Raw genomic sequence first — 23,193 nt, forward strand, 5'->3', positions numbered from 1 at the left:
GCAGCAACTCCAGCTGGCAGCACTGTACCAAAGCTTCCATATTCCTAAACACACAGCATCCCAAAGTAGGAGGCAAAATAAGGGCCAACACCAACCCCACCGGGAGCAGCAACCACCTGGCTCCTCACAGACCTACCATCTGCTTGTGTGGCTTGCTCTCAGGGCGAGCCTTGGCCTGCCGGGCCTTCTCTATGTCTTCAGCCGTGAGGCCCCCCACAGGGGACTGGTCCTGGTGGAAGAATCTTCGCTGGATGCCATTAGCCAAGAACAAGTCTCTGTAGTCTACAAAGAGCCTCCCATTGGCTCTGCCCATAGGAGAGGTGGCCTGTCCTGAGAGCCCGGCTTCCCTGAAGGGTCCACTAGAGACATAGGTAGCAGCTGGGCCCTCACTGTGGGCATGACCCAGGGATGAAGATGATGGATGGTCTGGCGAAGAGGTTTCAGAGAAGTCCGTGAAGGCTCCAGCTGCCTGTGGTGTTGAGAACTGAACCTCAGCTTCCAAATCTTCAAAGTTCTCAGCAGCATATGACTCTTCATGCTTATCCTGACCCTGGAGAGATCAGAGGCCAGTGTGAGGGGCAGATGTATCTGGAACTCCTCCTGGGGAGGGTTCTTGCATGTGACTGCCAACCAGCCCTCCAAGGGTGATGCTATGCTAAGACTTGAGGTCCCCTTCAAAGCCTAGGAGGCAGCAAAGAGCTCCAACCTGCTTCCTTGGCAGGTGTGCTGTGTGATCTCAGGCAGGCGGCCCTATACACCACTGGCACCTACTGTGGGCCCAGACAGAGCCAGGGAGGGTGCACATGACTAGCAACAGGTTCCTCCCCTATGAGGCCAGGCCAACACTGAGCCCATGGGGCTTTTAGGAGAGAAACCAGGACAAAAGATGAGGAGAGCTTCCAGAAGTGTAAGCAGCAGACAGATGGAAACTAACGGGTTTTGCAACACCTCACTGTAGACACAGACCCTACCATCAGCCCTGGCATGTGGCTAAGGGGATCTTGCCAGAGGTGGTCAGAGCCTGGTTGTCCTTGTCAGTCTCAAACACAGAGGGGGCAGAGGACACCCCATGTTTCCTTTGTAAGCTATAGGACCAACCTTCAAGACCAGATTCAAATTTTTAACCTGGAATGAACCTTAACAAGTCCCTAAGCATTCTGAATGACTTCTACATCTGAAAATAGGGCTCTCACTGTCCGACAGTGACGGGTTTACACCCAAGGTCACAGAACTACTGCTGAAGGCTATAATTAAATAGCACTGTGTGCCAGAGTTGGGGGGAACGGGAGGGTTCAGGCCTACGGCCAGGTCCTTGGTTCAAATGAAATCTGAGCAAATGCCATGGCCTACGTGCTCTCCACATGTCATACAGCAACAGCAGGAGACCTGAGCCCCGTGTGCAGCTACTTGAGGTCTTCTGAGGACTGAGAGCAAGCCTTGCTCTCCCAGGGAAGTGGGCGGACTAGGTGCTACTCTCTGTTCCCCAGGAAACAGCCCGAGAGTAGATGTGACTGAGACAGGGACAGACTGCAGAGAAGGACTCCAAAGCCAAGGGCTTGCTCTTTGCCACCCGACGTCTCAGAGTAGAAGCAATGAGTCCCTGGGGCTCTGGGGACCTCACAGCCAGGGAAGGCCTGGTAATGAAAAGTCAGGGCAGAACCCCCTCCCATCCCACAACTCCGATGATGGCCTCCTAGTCTTATGTGACTGCTGTTACAGTAGCTGGGGCCCAGTCTCTGCAAATACCTGATGAAATGTGTGAATAAGAGGTACAAGGGCTCCCAGAGCAGGGCTCTGAAAAGAACCAGAGCTCTAAGAGTCAGGGGCTAAAGGGAACCCACGTGGTCACTGCACGCAGGGCCTCCTCCATGGCATCGGGTTGTCCATCTTCTGTCTCCAGTGGCTAAAGGAGGATGACCCTGCCTGTTCTAGACTCTGGAGGAAGTCCTGAGTGGAAGCTTGCACACTGGTGAGGCTGGTCTAGGATGCAGTCTTACCTTGGAGTGACCCAGAGCACTAGGGCAAGCTCAGCGTCCAGCTTTCCACAGGAACAACACCCACCGCCCAACCTCAATACCAGGAGGGCAAGGCTAGGAAAAGACAAGGATTTTCGCCCTATGGCTTAATATAATCAAGGGTAGGCGTAAGCACATAGACCCGTCCATTCAGCAGCAAGGATCTCAAGTATACAGGATATAAAAACTTAAAACTAGAGGTACCTATGGGGCGAGGAACACAGTGTCACCCTTGCCTAGGAAGGGGCTGGGAACCTAAACCTGCACCTTCCCACAGACCTGCGGAGGCTGGGGACTGGGACAGCCCTGCAGCCAGAGAAGGATGAGACCTTTATCCGGAACTGTGAGAAGAAAGAGTGCTTGTTTAAGCCTGCAGTCCGTGGTCTTCTGTTATAGTAACAGCACCTCACAGAGGAACCTGATCTGCCCTAGTAGGACATGCCATAGGACTGAAAGGACTCAGGAAAGAGGCAGGGCAATCTCTGCAATGCACATGAATGTCCATGAACGCACACACACACAACCCTTACCCTTTCAGGCTTCTGAATTGCTGGTAGGCAGTACTATGCTATCCCCAGGTCTATCCTGATACTACCTTGGCTTAAAAACACCCTTTGATATAAGACTCTAGGATTCCTGGGTCATTTCACAAAGATAACCTTCACCCCAACAGCATGAGGGAAAGGGGGAGACAATACTGTCCTCACCAGAGGGCACCCTGGAAAGCAGCACCTTCAGCAAATAACAAACGGATCTGAGGTGAGGCTCAGCAAGCCTTGCCTACAGGAGGAGCCTTCAAAGGCTGAGGCTGAGCCAGGCTGATCTACACGTGAGCCCTGTCTAAAACCTAACCCACAGCATGCTAGTACATGAAAGATGATTTGAAAGACCTGCCTTTTCAAATGGGGCAGTCACCCACAGACTTAGACACGGGGAGCACTTTTCAAATGAGGACTGAACCTGGAAACCAGGAAATGGGCCCTTATCAGATTCCAAATCTACCATACCCTTAATCTTGGCCTCCCCTGCCTCTAGAACTGTGAGAAGTGGGTATTATTTCCGCTTCCTAGTCTGGTGTTCTAGTATAACAGTCAGATTCCCACACAAGGTCCTACCCTACCCTAAAATAATAGTGGGATGCACCAGCCACTAGGCTCACTGGTCCCATCTACAACAAGCTGTCTGTGTCTGCGTCCTGGTTCATTCCCCGGTCTCATCAAGAGCTCCAAGCCTGACTGTCTGCCTCCCAACACCCACATACACCCACTGCTGTAAGGACCTCTCACCTGCACCTTCCCAAAGACCATGCTGATCTGCTCCACAGCGGTAGACTGCAGGGCCCTGGCTGCCAAGATGAGCTCCCCACCAAGGCCCAAGTTCTGCAGGTGAGTCTCCACAGCTGCCTGGGTCAGCTTGGCAAGGCCTTTGGCCAGCATGATGGCATCCCCCAACATAGCAGCCATCCTTGAGGGCTGGAAGAAAAGGGGCGTTAGGAAAAGGGATACCACCTCTGACACAGGTTCATCCATCTACACACTGACCAGGCCCCAACCAGACTCTAAGCAGAAGGCAAAACTGGTGGTTTGGTCTTCCCATGGATCTTCCCTTCTGACTGAGGTAAAATGAAGAGACAGGAGAGGAGCAACACCCAGGGCAGTGACCAGTACCACCAGGCTCTGACCAATGCCCGTGTATTTCCTCACCTGGGCTCAAAATCACCTCTGAAATCCTCAGCACAGAGGGCAGAGGGCTTCAGCAGAACCATGACTAGCATGTGGACTAGCTCCTAGTCTGTCGTTCTTTCTGCTGAGCCACAGGGATGTGCTGAAGCAAGCTGGCCCCGCCCCGAGCTGTTCCGTGCAGGGCCTAGGGATCCACTCATGACAGTGTGCCTCTCCCCAGGCCCCGACAGCTGCGGGTACCTGCCTCTTTCAGATCAGAGTGCACTGCCTGGTGAAGCATGGGGCAGTCACCCACAGACTTAGACACGGGGAGCACTTCCTTGACCCGAAGGTCAGCCAGGGAGTCCGCACTGCAGTCCAGCACTAACAACAGCAGACAAGGCACGGAAAGCAAGAAAAAGCAACCATGTGCTGCCGTGGAGGCCCACTGCCTGCCCCTCCTGTGCCGCCTCCTTGCTTGCCTTTCCTCGTTCTACTGGCCATAGCAGAAAGTGTTTCTGAAGTAGGTCAGGGTCAGAGATGCTGAGATCCAGAACCCACAGTGTAGTTAGGGCCAGGCCTAGTTGGTCATTAACTACCTCTGAGGTATATTTATGGGTTAAGATAAGTCCTGTTAACATGCTGGAAGCTAAAGCAAAAATAGGAAGAGCCAGAGATCCCTCTGCAAGGAGCACCGTGCCCAAGGCAGGCAGCAGCACTGCTATGCCAGGTAGGTAAAGGGCAGCAGTGTTCTTTAAGTCCCTCAGACGAGTGTGACCGGCACTCCAGACAGGGACCTGCGTAAGGTAGGAACTGAGCAGGGACCCTGACACACATGCAGAAGAGGGGGCGCTCAAAGGGGCACCCGCACTCATCTTTTTGCTGCGTTAACACAGAGAAGCAACGGCGGGGACAGGCGCGCAGCAGCACTGGAAAGGCCCTGACCAGAACGAGGGGACATCTGAACATGTTGGCCCTTAGTCACTCCAAGGATTCCAGCAGAGCGGCTCAGCCCCACGGCATGGCAGAAAAGACCTTCATTTAAAAGGAGAAGAGGGGGTGGGAGGATGGAGAGGGCTCAGCGGCTGAGAGTGCTTACTTCTCTCACAGAGAACCTGAGCTCAGTTCCCAGCGCCCACAGCTACAGCATACAACTGTGGAAGCCCAGTTCCAGGGGGGAGATGACTCTGGCCCTGCCAGCACCTGCACCACATGCACACACCCACACACAGACACATCATCTTTAAAAGCCTTAAAAGGAGACTAGTTATAATAGTAGAAACTCACTACCAAAGAGGCCACAACTATAAGGCTGTCCATAACGTGCCCTTAGGCAATAGCTTTCCCTTCACATCCTAGCAGTTGGCACATAGGAGCTCAGCCTTTCTACGCACCTCTTAATATTTAGAAACAATTCCTGTGGCTGCCAGTCAGTGAAGAGTCAAAGAAGGAACTAAGTAGCCAACGCCACCAGCAACCCCACAGTGACCCTGGGGGAGGGGGTGGTGCACCTAGGCCTGGCATGGTCTGGGCCTCCTCAGACAATTGGTTCACCGACTTCCAAGGATAACATACTGCCTGGTCCCAGGCTACTCACCCTCCCATCTGAGCCAGTAGGTTTGGAGAAAACGACCATACACTTATCACCGGGTTCCCTGTCACACTCTAGGTTTCTGCTCTGGCCTCCTGATTTGATGGCAATAAACAGGTGAACAAGCCCACAAGCCAAACTGCATGCAGTCTGTGCTCACACTGGCCTGTTAGCAGCTCCTAACTCACAGCCACCATGACCCCCAACACCACTGACACTGTCTGGTACCCTAAAGTACCAGGGCCCTGGAGAACCTGGATAGGGTGGCTGGATTTTGAAGGAGATCTGTACCAGAAATGCATTCCTACCAGTGGTCCCAAGACCATCATGTCCCAGGGATCCCCAAAACCAAGCCTTACCCTGGGTCACCTATAAATTACACCCAGAAAACCAGCACACAAATCTCCCAAAGACCATGACTTCAGTAGTTACAAAACCTCACCTGTCCATTACCTGACATTAAATCTCTTCAGACCATCCACCTAGACCTACTTTATTCAGACTCTGACTTAAGGCCTGACACAAATTCTGCCTGAATTTTCCATCTAAGTTACTATACCCACACACTAAACTTCTACAAGAACAAAGCTGGTGAGTGATTCTGGGCCTCCCTGGCCCTCTACACTGCAAATGTTTAATTAAAAAATAAATTAAGGGCCAGGAGGTGGAGGCGCACCTCTTTAATGCCAGCACTCCGGAGGCAGAGGCAGGTAGATCTGAGTTTGAGGCCAGCCTGGTCTACAGAGCAAGTTCCATGACAGTCAGAGCTGTTACACAGAGAAACTGTCTCAAGGAAGAGCCTTACTTTCCTTCCTGCCTGAACAGTTATATATGACGTACTAGTGAATTCCATAACGGCGCCCAGTCCTGCCCTCGACACTGGAGCCCCGAGTCACTGGAATGGAAAGAAGGTCCCTTACAGATTTCTGGACAGTGTGCTCGAACCTGTTTTCCTCAGATCAGCAGCTACTGCTAGTAAGCACAGACGATTCTTTACGAGCATGAGGACTGTCAAAACTGCTGCGGCTGCCCCACGGCCACCCCCTTGGGTAAACATTATTTACCCACTGTGCAGGGTCATGCTGGGCCTCCCGCTCAGTACAAAGTGAACCAACTGTTCACAGCCTTATCAACACAGGCAGTTTTCTCCCAGGGAGTCCCTGTCCTCCAGCGGCAAACAGGAGGTGAGAGAGCAAATGACGACCAGAAGGAAGCTGCTTTCCACAGCTCTTCTCTTCCTGGTTTTCAAACTTGGGGCCACAGTGACCTATAATTCAACCTCATCAGGCACTCAGCTAGGGGGCATTTACATCATAACTCATATCAAAAGCCCAGAAACCCTTTCCATATACAAGAACCACATCAGCATCATGATTTCACAGACAAGTATCAGAGACCTCATGTGGACTATTAGCCCCCTACCCTACACCAGCCCTGACAACAGGGTGACCTGCTGGTTTGGGGACCCTGTTCCTGAGTAAATGCTCTCTTCTGAGGGGAGCAAAGATCCAGTTCCCTCAAAGAGGTAAAGCTGTGTGAGAGGAGAGATACTCACACTTGGAGAATATACCAGTGAGGGACCATGCCAACATCCTTCACTCATTCCTTGCACTGCACCTAGCTTGTCCCTGCAGGCCCTGGGTTAATGTGTGCTAGCCATGTGCCCAAAGCACAACAGCATGCAAGTACATCTATAATTGGCACCAACACCTGGGAAGCATTGGAGGCAGAAACAAAGGAGGTACCTTGGAGCCGAGACATGGCCCAGCCCTTCCACCACCGGCTGGGTGACTCAGCTTCTTGTACGCCTCTTCTGGTCCTAATGTTAAATTTCTATCAGGAAAGTAAATAAAGACAGCCTCAAAAGAGCCAGAATTCCAATGAACAAAGCTAGGGCACAGAGCCTGAGAAATTGGCACAGGTAGCCCAGAGGCAAGTGTCCCCAACCTCTGGAGGGTTTTCCTGCTGACCATCATTTACCAACATTCCTAAAAACCTTCCAGCCACCTCCTGGAGTCACACCTGGATGGAAGTTATCTGGGGCATTATGGACGTTAAAAATAAAGTCTCTAGGACTGACAAACACGCACAAGGGGTGTGGACCTGGCTAAATACAGAAAGACATGTGAGCAAAAGTAGATGGGCTTTTTTCTTTTTAACGTAATAAATACAATAGACAATTTCAACAAGCACAAAGCTAACAAAAGCATCAAATGCTCGTCCACTAGGGACCCAGGAGGGAAGGGAGTCTCATCCGGCAGGAAGGTGGCCATATGCACCCCACTTCATAGCCAGGACAACCCAACCTGTCACTGTTCTCACAGGGTGAGAGCAAGCTGAAGATGGTATATGAAGATTCACCAAGCGTCAGTCAATGCCCTTCATAACTACAGGGCATCACAGAGCTCCCAAGCCAGCAAAGCTCTGGTATTCACACCTCTGAAAGCCAGGGTCCACCCTCCTCTGGCTCCTTCCCGCCACAGCTGCCACTAATTACTTGGGATGGCTGAGGTAAGAAGCTAAACAGCAAACTGCACAGGAAGTCCTCAGCCCTGAGCAGCTTTCCCCAAATGGGCGGCACGAGCTTGCTAGTGCACATCTGTGCTCAGGGTCTCCCAAGTACTTCAACCTTGATCCCCTCGCCTCGTGAAATAGGCCTACTCATTACTCTATCTTGCCTTGACCTTCCCATGCATCCCCAGGCTGCCAGCCAGAGCAGTTTCTTTAAAAAGAAATGTCCTGCCAAAGTACTCCCAGACTCCATGGCTTCACTGAGATCCCTAAGAGGCAGACAGAGCCTTCCTGACCTAGTGCTCTCAGCCTCCCCAGCCTAGAATTACTGTGTCCCTTTCACCAAATGTGTTCCAGCTAGGTTAAACCATCCCTAAATTTCATGGTGTCTCCCCTGAAGACCTGGGCTCCTGCAAGAAGGGAACGAAGCGTGTTTCCTCCCTCCCCAGGGGCATCAGTCTCAGATTCCTGTACCTGCATGCCACTGCAGCCATGATCATGTTCTTGGAACCTATCTACTATCTCACTGGTGGCTCTTAGCCACAGGACAAGAACCACTCTGTCTTCCTGTATACACTCCTGTCCTTCCAGCACCAAGCAGTACTTTACAGTGATAAATACAGAGTATATAAAAAGAATTTAGCTAGTCCCGCAAAGCATGAGGAAGCCTGGTACTTGCAAAATTGGCTCAAACCTGTTTGCATCTTTGATCACAAATCAATCAAACTTCCAAGAGCTCCTAGGCTAGTCTGCAGCAGCGTCCCTCCAGCTTCACTCTGCAGCAGAAGGAACTGGAAGGTTGAATGGACAACTGGGCGAGGAGTCTGTTTCCAGGAAGGGGCCATGTGCCAACTTTGCGAGCCCTAGTCCTTCCAGAAGAGGAGGAGAGGGAACAGGGGTGACTGGCACTCCAGACTAAGCAGAAAGCCTCCACAGAGAGACGTTTTTCAAGTTTCCACCTGCTGCTTTTTCTCCCAAAGCCTGCCTCTGCCACTACACAAACCCTTCAGATGTTCCCTCTTTTTCCAGGAGTCCTACAAGCCTTTGAAAAAGGAAACGAGACGGGTCATTCTTAAAGGTGACAGTCCCCAGAGCCTACCACCGAGAGGACTCAGCACAGTCACTTCACACATTCTTGTCTCTGGGAGATCCCACGGAGCTAGTGAGTGGCCTTCTGCCCCTTCCAGGGAAGAACCTTCTTTTTCCTTTGGGCATAAGCATGTGGATTTCAACCCTCCAAGGGAACTGAAAAGTCCCATTATATCCTTAACATTTTCCCTTTTCCGACAACAAGGGAAAAATAAAGAACTGTTTCCTCCCAGGACTCAGAAGAAGGAATGCATTAGAGTAAACAGACTTCAAAACCAAAATCCATGAATCCCTGTGGGCTAGATTTGTCCTTTGCCTCCACCATAGAGTCACACAGTGAGAATCAGCAGTCACATACCCCAGTCCCCTAACTCCAAGGCTCTGTCTGCAGAGCCGGCAATGTCCCACAGGGCTATCAGCTTCCAAAGGCAACTTAGAACTAGACACTAGGAAAAAGAAAAGAATGTGGAAGAGAACGGCTCTCTTGTCTTCCCAGCAGCGAGCAACAGTGGGCTTCAGCACAGAGCCAGGCCTCTGCCAGCTTCTGTCTGCCTCTGCTTCCTCAGGAACCCACACCAGGAATATCGGTCCCCTTCTCCTCCCAGGGCCATTCTGTCTGATCACAACCTAAATATCCTGCCCAAATCCCTCAAACTGCCTTTCTTTAGAAGTGGAAGGTGGTAATTCAGCACTAAGGACCAGAACCACAACACTACTGGAAACAGGTTAGGTGAGTGGCCTAGTTACTTTCTGTTGCTGTTAATGATGCCACAGCTGAAAGCAACTTGGGGAGGAAAGGGTTTATTTGTCCTAGATGTCCAATCACAGCCCATCCCTGGGGAAGTCAAGGTAGGAACTCAAGTATGGAAGGAAGCTAGGGCAGAAGCTGAAGCAGAGGCCACGGAAGGGTTCTGCTTACTGGCCTGCTCCTCACAATTTGCTCACCTGCCTTCTTACACAAGGCAGGAGGACCGCCTGCCCAGGGGTAGCACTGACCACAGTGAACTGGACCCTCCTACATCAATTAGAAACCAAGAAATGCCCAATATCCCTGCCTACAGGCCAATCCCACGGAGGCTTTTCCTCAGCTAAGATCCTGTCTTCCCAGACAAGTCTAGGTTTGTGTCAAGGTGACAAAAATCCAAACAGTGAGTAGCAGTATACACAGAAGGTGGGACAATTCAGCAATTTAAATGACAATAGGAAAAGTTTTTGTTGACAAAAATATATTGCATGTTCCTGCGGAGGGAAAAAAAATGTCATCACAGAGCTTTTAAAAGCATGAGGCTTTCTCTGGGTAGTGGGATGTTAGATTCTTCTGAAACGTATTTGTTCTCTAAAATTTTCTACAAAGGATGTACTATTTGAATAATAGTTTTTTGAAACTATTATTTTTGAAAACCCTTAAATATGTTGTTAAAAAAACTTTTTAAGTAAGCACACAAATATGTACTTTCAAAAAACTATTCCGTATCTCTCTAGTGCCTGTCCAGGGTGGAACGGACAGTGGGTTAAGAACAGATCAAAAGGTTATAAATAACGCCTCTCTGGGTCCTTGGTTAGCCCTGTTCCTCAGACAACACCTGCCCCTAACTGGCTGCCAGGCACATAGCCTGTGGGCATCTCACTGTGGGGAATAGGGTTCAACTGCCCCTCTCAGAATGGTGGTGAGAAAAATTACTTGGCACAGGCCTTCCTCCCCACTGGCACTGCATCAGAGGGCAGAAATAGCTAATGAGTGTCGATGCACACACAAAGCCCCTGGAATTCCTAATTTAGAATCAAATAACAAGTACAGTGACTATATTTTCTCAACAGGAGAGACACATATGACTAGTGTCCTTCAAGGCAAAAGCAAACCAAGACTCTGGGGCCATCACCAGCCTCCCTTAAAGCAGCCTGGAAGAAAGGAGGGCGAGCTAAAAGCCAGCTGCGCCTGTCACTGCAGCCATCTGCTCTGCGGAAACAATGAACTCCAATGATTTAGAACCTGCCCAGGAATTTCACATCAAAATGAAAACAGCTCAAACCTGGGCCAGCCATAGGGGAAACTACTCTTAAAGATTATCTGCATTTGTCAGCCCTTGCTGCAGGAGTAAAGCCCCTAGACAGTGGACAGTGACAGGAAGAACTAGCAGACCTTGACCATGACAGCTTAAGTATGCATATGTCTCACCTTCTACCCTCTAGTTAGAACCCCAGGGAGAGATCAGGGACGGGGCAGGGGAAGGTCACCACTGGATCGCTTCTTAATGTGGCTACACTGAAGAAATCTCTTTTCTGATTTTTTTCACTATTACTTTTGCTCTTTTCATTTGGCTTATCAGAGATGGGTGGCTGGGCCTGGCTTACTAGAGCAGCCCAGGCATAAACTCTGACCCTAACTCTGATAACACTACTGCTGTAAACAGAGTTGTACCGAATCACAGCCATGTGCGTTCACTTATGTTCTGCCTACAATCTGGTTATTAAAGTGTTGTATTGGTTTGGTTTGGTTTCAGGAAATCAATGGCCCACAAAGTCCAAAATACTTATGTTTTGTCCTTCAAAGATGAAGTCTGTAGACTCCAATTCTAGGGTAACCAACCAGAACCATAATTATTCCAGGACAGCTAAAGAGGTCACCAGAATTGTATCCTAGCAGGCCAATCAGGATGGTCCTGGGACAAGGATTCCTACCCCATGAAGCTCATCTCCTGATGCCCAGAAATGAACTTGACCCACTATCCAGAGGGTAGGAAGGTAACCCCCGAGACCTGCTCATGACATGCTCAGGAGTGGGAGTAGGAGGGGGTGCCAGATGCCAACTTCCTGCACAGATCCATTCTCCCCATAACTGTTAGCTGCCTGCATCCTCCTCCTTGCCCTACACAGAAAAGCCCACAGTCCACAGCTTGAGCTCTTACAAATCTACCACCTCTTGAACCCTTAGATTCTCTAATCAGTTCCTGCCAGGCAAGCACTGAGAACAATCAGAGCACAGAGGTGGAAGGCGGAAAGCACACAGCAATATGCACTGTGCCTCCCCCAAGCCTCTCCCAAAGCCCCTCTTGACTACAGGACAGTGGCCGAATTCTGGAGAGCCACTGGCTGGTCAGCCTGCCCTATACAAGAAGCCATTCCTCAGTGACGCTCACCATGAATCCCAGCCTGATGGGGCCCTGGCACTGCTTATTATAATTCCACACCACTCTGGAGGCTGAGGCAGGAGGATCATGAGTTTGTCAGCTTGAACTACATAGCAAAATCAGACAAACAGATAGATAGATACAGACAGACAGACAAACAGACATGGATATGTGTATGTATATATGTATTTTAAAAGTATTTGGCTCAGATAGTGACCCAGCAATAAGGTTAAGTCCTCCGTAACTGGTCACTTGGTCTGAACCCTAGCTCTGCTGCTGATTTGCGCAGGGGCCATGCTAATCTTCTCTGTATCGTTCTGATTTTACTGTGTGTGCTGCCGAAGCGAGCACCTGACTTGCCAGTTAAATTATAGCAAGCTTAACTTTAAGCCTCAGTTCTCCTGTCTGCACTTGAGTGTAGGTTAGATCCCTACACTCTAGGGTATTTATGGCACACATTGTGTATCAAGAACCATACCATACACACTTGTCTGATTATTAACATTATGACCGTGCAGATACCCTGGTATACACCTAGTGAAAGCAAAGGGAGCATAAATACTCCATAATACCTTTAAAACAGATAATACCTTTAAAACAGACAGACTTAGCTCTCCTGGAAAGCCCAGGGTCAATTCTAAGCCAGGGAGACAAGAAGTGCTGGGAAAGAACAGGCCGGTCCTCACCAGGGTGGTTTATTTAGCAATGTGCTATGAGGCCCCACCCAGGAGAGGTGGCTCAGTGTGCTGACAGGCAGCTGAAAACACCTTGGAAACACAACAGGTATGAACACCGACGGACAGTCCTTGCACCAGTGCTGAACACAAGAAATGGTCCTTGTGTGCTTTTCCTCCCTCACCCCCAGCACATACAGGCAGGGACGTGGCAACAGCAATTCAAACTCAGATTTTATAGCAGTCAGGCTGTGCGATTCCTCAAGCTAACTTCGGGAGTCTGCAGACACAAACGTGTTTTCCTCAATTCGTCCCCCTCCTGTCTACAAGAGGGAAGGGAGGAGGGAGAAGGCTGCTGCTCAGGACGCTAGTCTGCCCTTTGCTGGCCCACTGTTGGCTACCAGCACCTCAGTGAGCAAGAGCCACCAAATTGCTTTTCAATTTCTCAAAGAACTGGGACCGACAAACGGCAACCACAGGCAAACTATCAACAACTTGTTCTGTCTCCCTCCTCCATGCCAGGACTGGAGACAAACACACACCTGGCATTCTGTGTGAACAGTCTCAGGACATGTCACCCAGCCCAGCGGACAGCAGGTCTTCTGGCTCCTGGACAGCACACTCAACAGACTGACAGACAGAATGACAGCAAAGTCATGTTGCCAGCTTCAGCTTGGACACCAGCTACCTGTGACCTTGGGGACACCAGTTCTGCTCCTGGGGCCAGTGTTCCCCATTTCCTCGCGTGCAAATCAAGACAGTGCCATTTACCCTCAGAGTACAGAGGCTGACAGGCTGCCACACGGAGCTCTTTCTGAAGAGATTTAATCAGGTCTGGAGAGAACGATTCCGAAAAGAATGAGGAGGGCCCATATAGAATTCTACAAAAACAGCCAGGGAGGTACAGCCTGGAGAAGCCCAGTGAGGTGCGGAGGTAGAAGGCACGGAAACAGCTCTGTTTTAAACACATGCATGCGTGGGCACACACTCACACTCACAGCTTTCTCTTTCAGTGGCCCCTACAGGATACTGTCCCTCCTATACTGAGCCAGGACCTATTCCTTCTGAAACAGACCTCTTTGCTCCTTCTACCCTAGAACATGGGCAATCAGATATGAGTTCATCTCAGACCCTCCTCTCTCATGGCCTTTTTTCTTTCTGTCTGTGTCTTTCTTTCTCTTTATTCTGCCTGTCCCCCTTTACAAAAGCCTTTCCTTTCAATCCCACAATTCAGGCCCAGCCTCCCTAAACCAAGCACAGGCAAGCTACTACAGACTCCACTCTCCTAAGAATGGGGCACTAACGCTCCTCTGTGACCCCTGATGTGCCCCCCAACCTACCGCCAGCATGACTCTTCACTTCCTGCCGCCCTCCCGTATTCCCACAACCCTCGCTCCTGGTGGGCCCATCCCTCAACTTCCTTTACCAACTTCTCTTCACCTGTTCCACACGCCACAGCTGAGCCAGCTCAAGCAGGTCCTAGCCCTCCTGCCTACCCACGGTGTCCTGAGAAGGCAGCTTCCTTCATATACTTCCGGAGAGGCTATGCAAGGCCTCCCTCCACACAGGCTCCCTGAGCCATCTTACCCGCATCTGTACCACACGCCCATCCAAGTACGCCAAGCAACAACAAGGCACGCATGGGAATTCTGAAGGGTGACAAAACTATTCTACCTTGGACTGTGGTAGTGGTTAAGTGATATGTTTTTCAACTGTGTGGAAAATGGATGAACTTAATGCCTGCCAAGTTTCATCTTAATAAAAAAGCATAGAAAAAGGATAGTTCTGGTAGCACGAAGGCCATTATGTCTGATACTAACATTAGCCTCCTCCTATGGCCTCTTTTTAGTACTGACACCATCACACAACTCCCTCCCCATCTAGGACTCTGAGCCCTACGTGCTACCTGCATATACGCCCACACGCGGAGTCCTATGGTCCCTGTCTCCACCACCTGCGACTCAGGTCACCTTGTCCTCAGAGGCTGCCTCCCCTTCGCTCCCGTTCCCATCACATGCAGTTACATTAGTGACAGGACCTGTGAACTCCCCCAACTATCTCCTTCCCCACTGGCTCCCCCCAGCTCTTGACTGTTAACAGGAATGTTAGAACTATTTCCAGTTGCCAAACCAAGACAACTCTTTAAATGTTCCTGTCTAATTCTGCACACGGCTCTGGTTTCAACTGACAAAGATAGTGACTCAGTGTCCGTGACTCTTAATGGAAAGTTAGCCTGCCAAGTTTTGAGCTTCCCAATAATAAATCTCTCTTCAAGAAGGAAGTGACTGCCCTTCAAGACCCTTTTCTGTGGATAACAAAGAGCACCCCCAAAACCCCTACTTGGAATACCCCGTCCCGCTGTGGAGCCCTCACACATTCTCACAGAACACAAATTCACAGTAGGGGCTTGGGATGTTTTTCTTTTCTTTCATCTTTTATGAGCAGCCACCATTTTTTAGGACCTAAGTGCAACACATAAATTCAGGGTTACACTGAAAGTGGACTCAAAGTCGAAGCTTCTTTCTTTGTACAAAAAAAAAAGAGGCATGGTTTCTGGTACTTACCAACTATAAATGAATTCTATGCATGTGCAGACAATGCATCAAAGCACTTGCATACGTGTGCATGCATGTGTGTGCGTGTGCAGCCAGATACTCCCTGCAAACACAGGCATGCCCTCCTTCCACATTACAAGATCGACCCATGTCTACGCAGAGGATGTAGATAAGAAAAGTGTCTCCCTCGGAGAGGTCGCTCAGCTGGCACTCACACAGCTCCCACTTGTCTGCACACTGCTGAAGAACCACCCCATGGAGGCTCCCTCTGCTTACCCAAGTCTCCCAACGTTCCCACGGGCAGAAACTACCAGTTTTCCACATCCTCCTGATTTGAACCTACCAGGCACATCCGTCAGGCACAGAGGCCCAGGGTTTGTGCCTCCATCTCTGCCGGGGAGATTCACCCCTACCCCTGTCCACTCACGGTTGCTCCATCCTCACGGGACATGACACTGTCCTGAATCTCTTGGCTACTTGTGGGCAAGCTGCATGGAGGTCCCTGCACAGAGGGATGACCCTGTCTGGAGTCTTTCCTGCATAGTTCTCAACCAGATTTGCCCTTCAGTGGGGATATGGCAATGTCTAGAGACATTTTCAACTGTCAACAACTGGTGGGGCTGGGGCGTGTCGTTATTTGTTTAGCAGATACAAGCCAGGTATTCTGCGACAGGCACACAGCAAGCACAGTACACAAGAATGGAATTAAAGTGTTAAAGGTCTGGAGTTGGGAAGTGCCATCTTAGGTGGTTCATCAGCCCAGAGAGAATGCCCAGATTGCCTGCCTCACTTTCCCTTTGAGTCACCTGAACCAAAAATGATCACAGTTCAGCTGCCTTCATTATATGCAAGGCTAACTACAGCATCCAAAACTACCCTCTGAGTCCTGTGAGCGCTGCTCTTCTCAGAAGGGCCTTCTTCCGGCCAGTATGGCCACCATCCATAGAACAACTAGAAGATTCGCACGATCACTAGTCCAAATCCTTGGGCAAGACCAGTTGGCCCGACACACCCCAGCCGAGTCCTGTCCCACAGACACCAAGCCGAAGGGAGCCTGAATCCGTTTTCCATAGAACTGCAGGCCCAACCCAGACTGGAAGCCTGCATCCTGCCTCTGTCCCTTCAGGAACCCCAGCCAGTGGAGGGTCCCAGCACCCAGACCCGCCCCTACAGCCTTCTGGCCCCTCACGCTTAGAACTTGGCTTGGCTGTTGTGACGCGACAGCTTCTGTGCAAAAGAATGCGGGAGTTCAGTTCAAACTGCTCCTGTGGCCACCAGTGTCTGGAAAAGAGGAGGGACGGAAAAAAAAAAAAAAAAAAAAAAAAAAAAAAAAAAAAAAAAAAAGGAAAGAAAAGGAAAGAAAAGAAAAGAAAAGAAAAGAAAAGAAAAAAACGAGGAAAAGGAACAAGGAAGGCGCATCTTCCTCGACTTCACCCCAGCCCCAGCTGTGAAACCCAACAGCTGGCCCGGGTCGTTCTGACACCAACTACACCCAGCCCATGCACATTTGGAGGGTCTCAGAGTTCAGATCCTGAAAAGGCAGCCACGTGCGCGGACGATGCAGAGGCCAGGCGAGAGAACCCCGGGCGCCTCCCGGAACCCACGGCTCCACGCGCGGCCCTCCTCTCGCTCGCTGAGCCAGACCCAGGGCTGGAGACGGCTGCACGCTAGCGTGGCCCCAAGGCTCCTCGGCTGCAAGGGGAACTCGCAACCCAGGCCGCGCTGTCACTTGACCGTGTAAGAATGGCACCCGGGGTGCTAAGGGTAGCGGCAGGCCTCCAGACGGCAGCCTTACCGGGCTGCAGGAAGGTAGGCTCCTCCGTCGGCTGCACAACGCCTCCGCGCGCCCGCACCGGTGCGAACGCCCCGCACCACGCTCGGAATCTGTTTACCTCCGGGCCCGCGTGCGCACGCCCCACCGCGCTTGCCCCGCCTCCGGGCGCTCCCATTGGCTGCGCCCGCCCTTAGCCGCCCCAATGCCACAGCACGCAGTGGGAGCGTGCGCGGCTCACAGCCAATAGGGACTGAGGGTGGAACGACAGCGACCAATGGGAGGCCGCGCTGGAGGGCAGCGTTTCCCCTCTGAGCCCGTCCGCTGCCCTTTCTCCCTGGTTGGGAAAGTCGTGCTGTTGTTGTTCCCGCGTGCGTTCTGATGGTTGGCACGAGTTCCCCCGGCGACCGTGTGTGTTAGGTCGGTACCGACACTAGCTTCGCTGGGATCACAAAGGACCCCCTCCCCCCAGGGACTGGACGAGGCGAGGTTTGTTGCCCTGTCAAGGATCTTCCTGGGTTCCTCCGAAAGCCCTTGGCCTAAGTGCGATGGCGCTGACACCAGGGTCCCATCCCCTCCAGCCTTTTATTCAGACGAATTGTGCTTGCTTGTTGTGGGCGCCAAAACAAAACAGGCCTGAGGGGCGCGCTTGAGCCTCTCTGTTGACCCTCATCGCCTGTAGGGACTGCTTACCCAGAGAAGATGGGATTGCGACAGCAGCTGTCCAGGGCCACCCTTGTACGGGATGGGAGAAAATACCTACCCTCAAGGCCTTTCCAAGATGCTTCCATGCCAGCTCAGCCCTTTGACCCAGCAATGCCAAGCCAGCTTCCCTCCAGAGTACCTAAGGCAACCGCTATCCACTCCCACAGTTATTTTCCATCTTCATCAGATTAACATGATTTTGCCCTTATTCCCTGGGAGAATAATGACCTGCTTTATTATAGTTAAAAATCATATCTCTGTGTGTGTCAGAAAGAGATATTTCCTCATTCCTGTGAGTTAACCGGGAGGTCTTTTTCGGTTATGAAAACAGTATTGTGGTTATGTTTGTAAGTATCTTATGTTTTGTGGATACATTGCAGGTTGCTGAAAGACAAAATATGATGAAAGGAACTAGCTTCAAAATATTAAAGGGCAGGAGAAGTGAATGGACTATGATTTAACACTTGTAGAAAAGGAATGGTGGGTATGTTGGGGTTCACATTATCTGTGTGTGTCTGTAAGTCTCCATAATAAAAAGATGTGTTTAAAAAAAAAAAAAAAAAAAGATGTGTGCAACTCTTTTTCCTATCACCATAGAGCAATAATGGAATCAGAGGCCCAACATGGTCAAGATTCGACTTCTCCCAAAACCCAGCACCATAGTTGGGGAGAATCTTAGGCGGAAGATGTCATCAAGGAGTACTTCAAAAGCAAGAAGTAAATCAATAAAATTCTGACTCCTTTAAGCCTTGCCCTTCACTGGCTGCGGCACGCAGGAAGAGCAGGCCCTGTATCTCGCCTGGACAGCACAGTAGAGCTGACCCTGGTGGTAAGGGTGTGGGTGAGCCAGACCCAAGAGCAAGAGCATGGGAAAGCTGGGCCTGCCATTTTTCTGCCCTGCAGTGACATGAGGGAGGGGGATGCCCTCCCCCACCCCCTACCCCTTGCCTTCTGTGGCTGGTGGGAGAGCAGGCCCTGCTCCTCACCAGCTGCAACACCTGGGAGAGGAGGCTCTGCACCTCGCCTGCAGGGGTTTCGAGTAAGCCAGCCCCAAGGGCAGGAGAGCAGGAGAGGTGACCGTACCTTGCAGGCTCTAGCATTTAGTGAGTTAGTTGGGGCGGTGCTGGAGAGCTCACCCTGGTGGTGTGGGTCTAGGAGAGCTGCCAGGCCGACCAGCTCAGCCACCACCCAGGCCCACATCCAGAGCTTTGAGTTGGCCCATCCCAAAATCTATACCATCTGTGAACTGCTGGAGCATGTCCTGCAGATCCAAAACTGCAGGATCTCTGTGACACGTGGCAACAACAGGATATCCAAGAGGAGTCCCAGTGAGGATCCAGTGTTGGTAGTGTGTCAGGAGCCAGAGACCCAGACCAATGACTCACCGCAATGAATATTTGCAAGTAAAGAAGTGGATAAAACGGTGTACTTTGGGACACACCATGGCTTCCACAACAAACTTTTTTCTCTTCTGGGGTGGGGGAGGAGGTAGCAAGGACGTAGGGTGGGTAGAAAGGGAGGGGGTGAGTGGGATTGGGGTGCATGATATGAAATCACAAAGAATCAATAAAAAGTCAAATTAAAAATTTGACTCATAAATAAAAAAAGACACTTTGAAAGAAAGCCCATGTTGAAGATAACCCTGATAACGAAATGCCAACTGGAAAAGTAACAAGAAAATCACAGACGTTACTCTATGTCCCTGTCAGCCTCGCTACATCACGACATCTGACCAAACGTTGACAGGATTGTTGCTGGGAAGAAGATGGCGGCATAATTCAAAATTAGCGAGAAAACGTGACGCATGGATTTCATCCCTAGGCACTTACTCTGTGTTCCTGCTGTGTCTCAATGGTGGCGGGATCCCCTTCTTAACTAGTGACTTTTTTCCAAGCTTTTCTTTAAATGTCAGAAAACCTGGACTGGAGAGAGGGCACAGCAGTTAAGAGCACTGGCTGTTCTTCCAAAGGACCCAGGTTCAAATCCTAGCACCCATGTGGCAGTTTACAACTGTCTGTAATGCCAGTTGCAGTTCTGACACCCTCACACACACAGACATGGAGGCAGAGCACCAATGTAATTACTACTAATAATAATAATAATAAATGTTTTAATGTCAGAGAACTTTCCTTTTTGTGTAACTCCCCTAATGGGTGTGGTATAATAATGCAAATTTATGTAGTAATGTGTGCACATTGAAACAAATATGTATGTGTGTGTGTGCATATATGTATACATTCTACCTATAACCAGAGATACCAAGACTTTGGATGAGACACAGAATGCTTCAACACTTCTCTCTGGTCTCAAAACTGCTTTAGTGGCAGAGATAGGAGACACTTAATTTTTCCCACGAACATACAATCCACCTGAAATAGCTCTTGCTCTTCAACCTCATCTGCATTTTTCTGTTCCCATTTTAAAACAACAACAACACAACCCCTGAAAGGATTCTCTACCCTTACTTTATCCACTTCTTTTTCTTTGGTTCTTCCCCAAAGCGATCCAGCAAAGCTTTGATAGTTTTGAACTTGGATGTTTCTCTCAAAGCTCACCTGTTAAAGGTTGGTCCCAAGGGACTGCCATGGGCAGGCTCTCCGGTGTTTAGGAAGCCTGGCCTTCTGGGAGGAAGTTGCATCGCTGGGTTGTGACTTTGCAGAGAATATTGGGAGCTGAGACCTTGCTCTGCTTGCTCACCACTGCCATAGGTGAAGAGTGCTGCCCAGAACACCATTCTGCTGTGGCATGCTGCCACATGAGAGGCCCCAAAGCAACAGCCCAACGGACTGGCCCCACACCTCCAAAACTGTGAGCCAAAATACACCTTTCCAATTTAATTTGGTTTTCTTGATTAGTTTGCCACATTATTAGGAAGCTAAGGCTTTTCCTATTTAAAATACAAGTTTTAAGCATGCATTTTGATCAAAACTGAGAGACTCCCTGCCATTATTTGATTCTTTCTATCCAGTTTTATTTTTCCAAAACTCCCATTGAATGAATATTTACATACCTGATATTATCCTGAAGTTTTGAAGCTCTTTGTTTTCCTTCACTTTTTCAAGATGGGTGATTTCAGTGAACTCATTTCCAGTTGTGCCGTTTCTTCCTCTGGTCCACCCACATGTGCTGTTTGACTATGCTAGGGAATTAGTCGCTTTATTTATTGTGTTTGTCAACTCCAAAGCATTTTATTATTCTCATCATCTTTTGTGTATCTCTGTTTTGTGGTATATCATTCTCATATTTTTGTTTTGATTTTTTTAGACCTACTTCCACTCAGCTCTTTGAATATATTTAAAGTAGATAATTAAAGAAATTTGCCTAGTTAGCCCAATATCTTTTTTTTTTCTCCTGTATTTAGGCTGTTTGTTCATTGTAGCTTTAGGTGTCTTGTACTGTTGTTAAAATCTGGATCTCTTAACACAGCATGGGCTCTTTGGAAATCTGATTCTTCCCAGAATCTAGCGCTGTTGCTTTTATAGTTGTTGTTTAATAACATTTCAAAACTAATATGTAAAGTCTGTATTTTCTTCTTGTGTGTGACTACCAATGTATCTGCTTACTTTACTAACCAAGTGAGAAGAGAGACACAGATCTTCTTCTTAAATGCCCGGAACCACTAAGTCACCTGCCCCAAGCCACTGGATGCTTGTTGGAGCATGCCTTCAACACTCAGCCAAAAAGTTGACAACTCTGCCTTAACCTAACTTCCTGCTTGCACAATCTCTGGGTCACTCGGAGGTGAAATCCAAGGGCCTTCACCAGTTGTTCCTGACCATAACATGGCCCAAGCATGTTTGTGGCTGTCAGTGGTCCTAGGGCTGTATGGACATCTCATTCCCCTGCAACTCCCTTCAGGCTTTTTGCTTAGTCTGTTGTTTACCCAAAAGACCTAAGACAGCTGAGCTGCACAGTTAAAGCAGGTGAAGGTTTCCCACAGTAGAAAACTAAGTCAGGTCAAATAGCGGCTTCTTTTTAAAAGGCAGTCCTCCAGGAACCACAGGATGATAAAAGAATAGCAGTTTTGGGAGGAGAAGCCTTTGTATTTCTGGCTCCGTTTGGTTCCCTGAGATGGTAGCCTAGCCATGCCAGGATTGAACGGTCATCATTTTCAAGACCTCTGTGTAGCTGGTGTGAGTGAGGGACTAAGTCTGGAGCAAGCTAAAACCTCTAAAATTCAGCCCCCTCTCCTCAATAAATATTCTCTAGGATGCTGCTGCAAACCTTCTGTTAGTTGTCAGCGTTCTAAAGAAAAGAGAATTCAGTCTTTGCCGGCCTCTCCACTATCTTTGTGGAGGACAGAATTTTCACATCTTTGCCATTTTTGCCACCTCCTTCTTAAGACAGTTACTTGGCTTGGCCCTGAACATCACCTTCTCCTGCTACCATCACCACCCTAGTAATGAAGAGATTCTAAAAAGACACTCATTCCCCTCCCTTTGGCCGTCAGGCTACTGAAACAATGGACCCCCAAGAAACTGACATTTCCTCAGGAGTCTATGAGAGGGAAAGGGAAGGATGAAGCCTGATGCCAGCCAGAAGGGGAGTTTGTCTCCTGGAAGGGTTCACACCGTTCAAGCAGTGTGTCAGATCACCACGCAGGGGAGACTGGGGCTGAAACAGTGAGGAACAGAACCAGCCCTCGGCCAGGACTGCGTAGCTATGCATGCCTAAGGCATTCTGTTTGGACCTAAACCTCCTGTCAGGACCCTGGCTCTTGACCTGGGGTGCTCCGCTGGACTGATGTGTTTCCCTTCTCACTGTGACCACACTGAATAAGTGCTCCTGTGTTTTGCAGTTTTGCTTAATTAGCCTGTTGACTTAACACTAGCTTGTTAAGGCTGCCCAGCCCAGGCTCCGACCCTAAGGACTCAACACGTGTAAGCAGTCATACCTTCCACTGCTCAGACCCAAAACCTTGGCCTCCGCCTGGGCACCTCACATCAAATGCAAGCACAAATTCATGCAGCCCGTCTTCGAAACGACTGCTGAGTCAACCAGTCCTGACCTCAGCATCACCGAGGCCCTAGGCTAAGCCCGCATCATTTAGCACCTGCGTCATTAGACAGCTCGCTCGCTGGTCCTCTGTTCATTCAGATCCTCCTACAGTGGCCTTTTGTTTTATTTTAGAGCGAAAGGCAGACCAGGCCATTTTTAAATTCTCTTCCCACTGCTGACTTCTCATCTCACGCAGAGTGAAGTCCTGAGACCTCTCACAGCGCTCCAGGAGACAGCGTGACCATGCCCACGCGTATCTTTCAGGTCTTGTGTTCCGCTGCCCCCTCCTTTTCTCGCTTTACGCCAAAGGCACCCTCAAGGTGCCCTACGAAGAACAGTCCCAGGTCCAGGCCGGCACTGGCCCTCGCCTGTGTTACATCGACTGCTCACAATATGTCACCGCATTGCTTTGCTGAAATGGAACCCAGTCTGACCCTTACTAGGGCATTAAAGGGACTCAAGACTCTTTTACCTTATTTTCTTTCTGTCTCTGGT

The 23,193-nt window shown here is 49.8% G+C and overlaps 1 protein-coding gene, 1 long non-coding RNA gene and 1 pseudogene across 3 annotated transcripts in view; 1 reads left to right on the forward strand and 2 right to left on the reverse strand.

Annotated features, from left to right (window-relative positions):
* Nucleotides 1–17,158, reverse strand: part of Coq8a (coenzyme Q8A) — a 30,404-nt gene extending 13,246 nt beyond the window's left edge. Inside the window, exons 1-3 of one of the 2 annotated variants that reach the window (XM_021659758.2) lie at nucleotides 17,020–17,158; nucleotides 3,302–3,487; nucleotides 137–550 (exon numbers count right to left, since the gene is read on the reverse strand). In XM_021659758.2, coding sequence (XP_021515433.1) covers nucleotides 137–550; nucleotides 3,302–3,478 — 591 coding nt within the window. In that variant the 5' untranslated portion in view covers nucleotides 3,479–3,487; nucleotides 17,020–17,158. The remainder of the gene's footprint in view (nucleotides 1–136; nucleotides 551–3,301; nucleotides 3,488–17,019) is intronic. The other variant, XM_060364806.1, reaches the window with a different exon arrangement.
* Nucleotides 12,277–12,346, reverse strand: LOC132646668 (U6 spliceosomal RNA; annotated as a pseudogene).
* A 152-nt stretch (nucleotides 17,159–17,310) lies between the features above and the next one.
* Nucleotides 17,311–18,444, forward strand: LOC132646506 (uncharacterized). Its single transcript, XR_009584804.1, has 2 exons — nucleotides 17,311–18,184; nucleotides 18,298–18,444. It is a non-coding gene; the product is annotated as an uncharacterized LOC132646506 (long non-coding RNA).
* Nucleotides 18,445–23,193: the final 4,749 nt, after the last annotated feature.

The sequence above is a fragment of the Meriones unguiculatus genome, chromosome 11, assembly GCF_030254825.1.
Source record: "Meriones unguiculatus strain TT.TT164.6M chromosome 11, Bangor_MerUng_6.1, whole genome shotgun sequence".
NCBI classification, from domain to species: Eukaryota; Metazoa; Chordata; class Mammalia; order Rodentia; family Muridae; genus Meriones; species Meriones unguiculatus.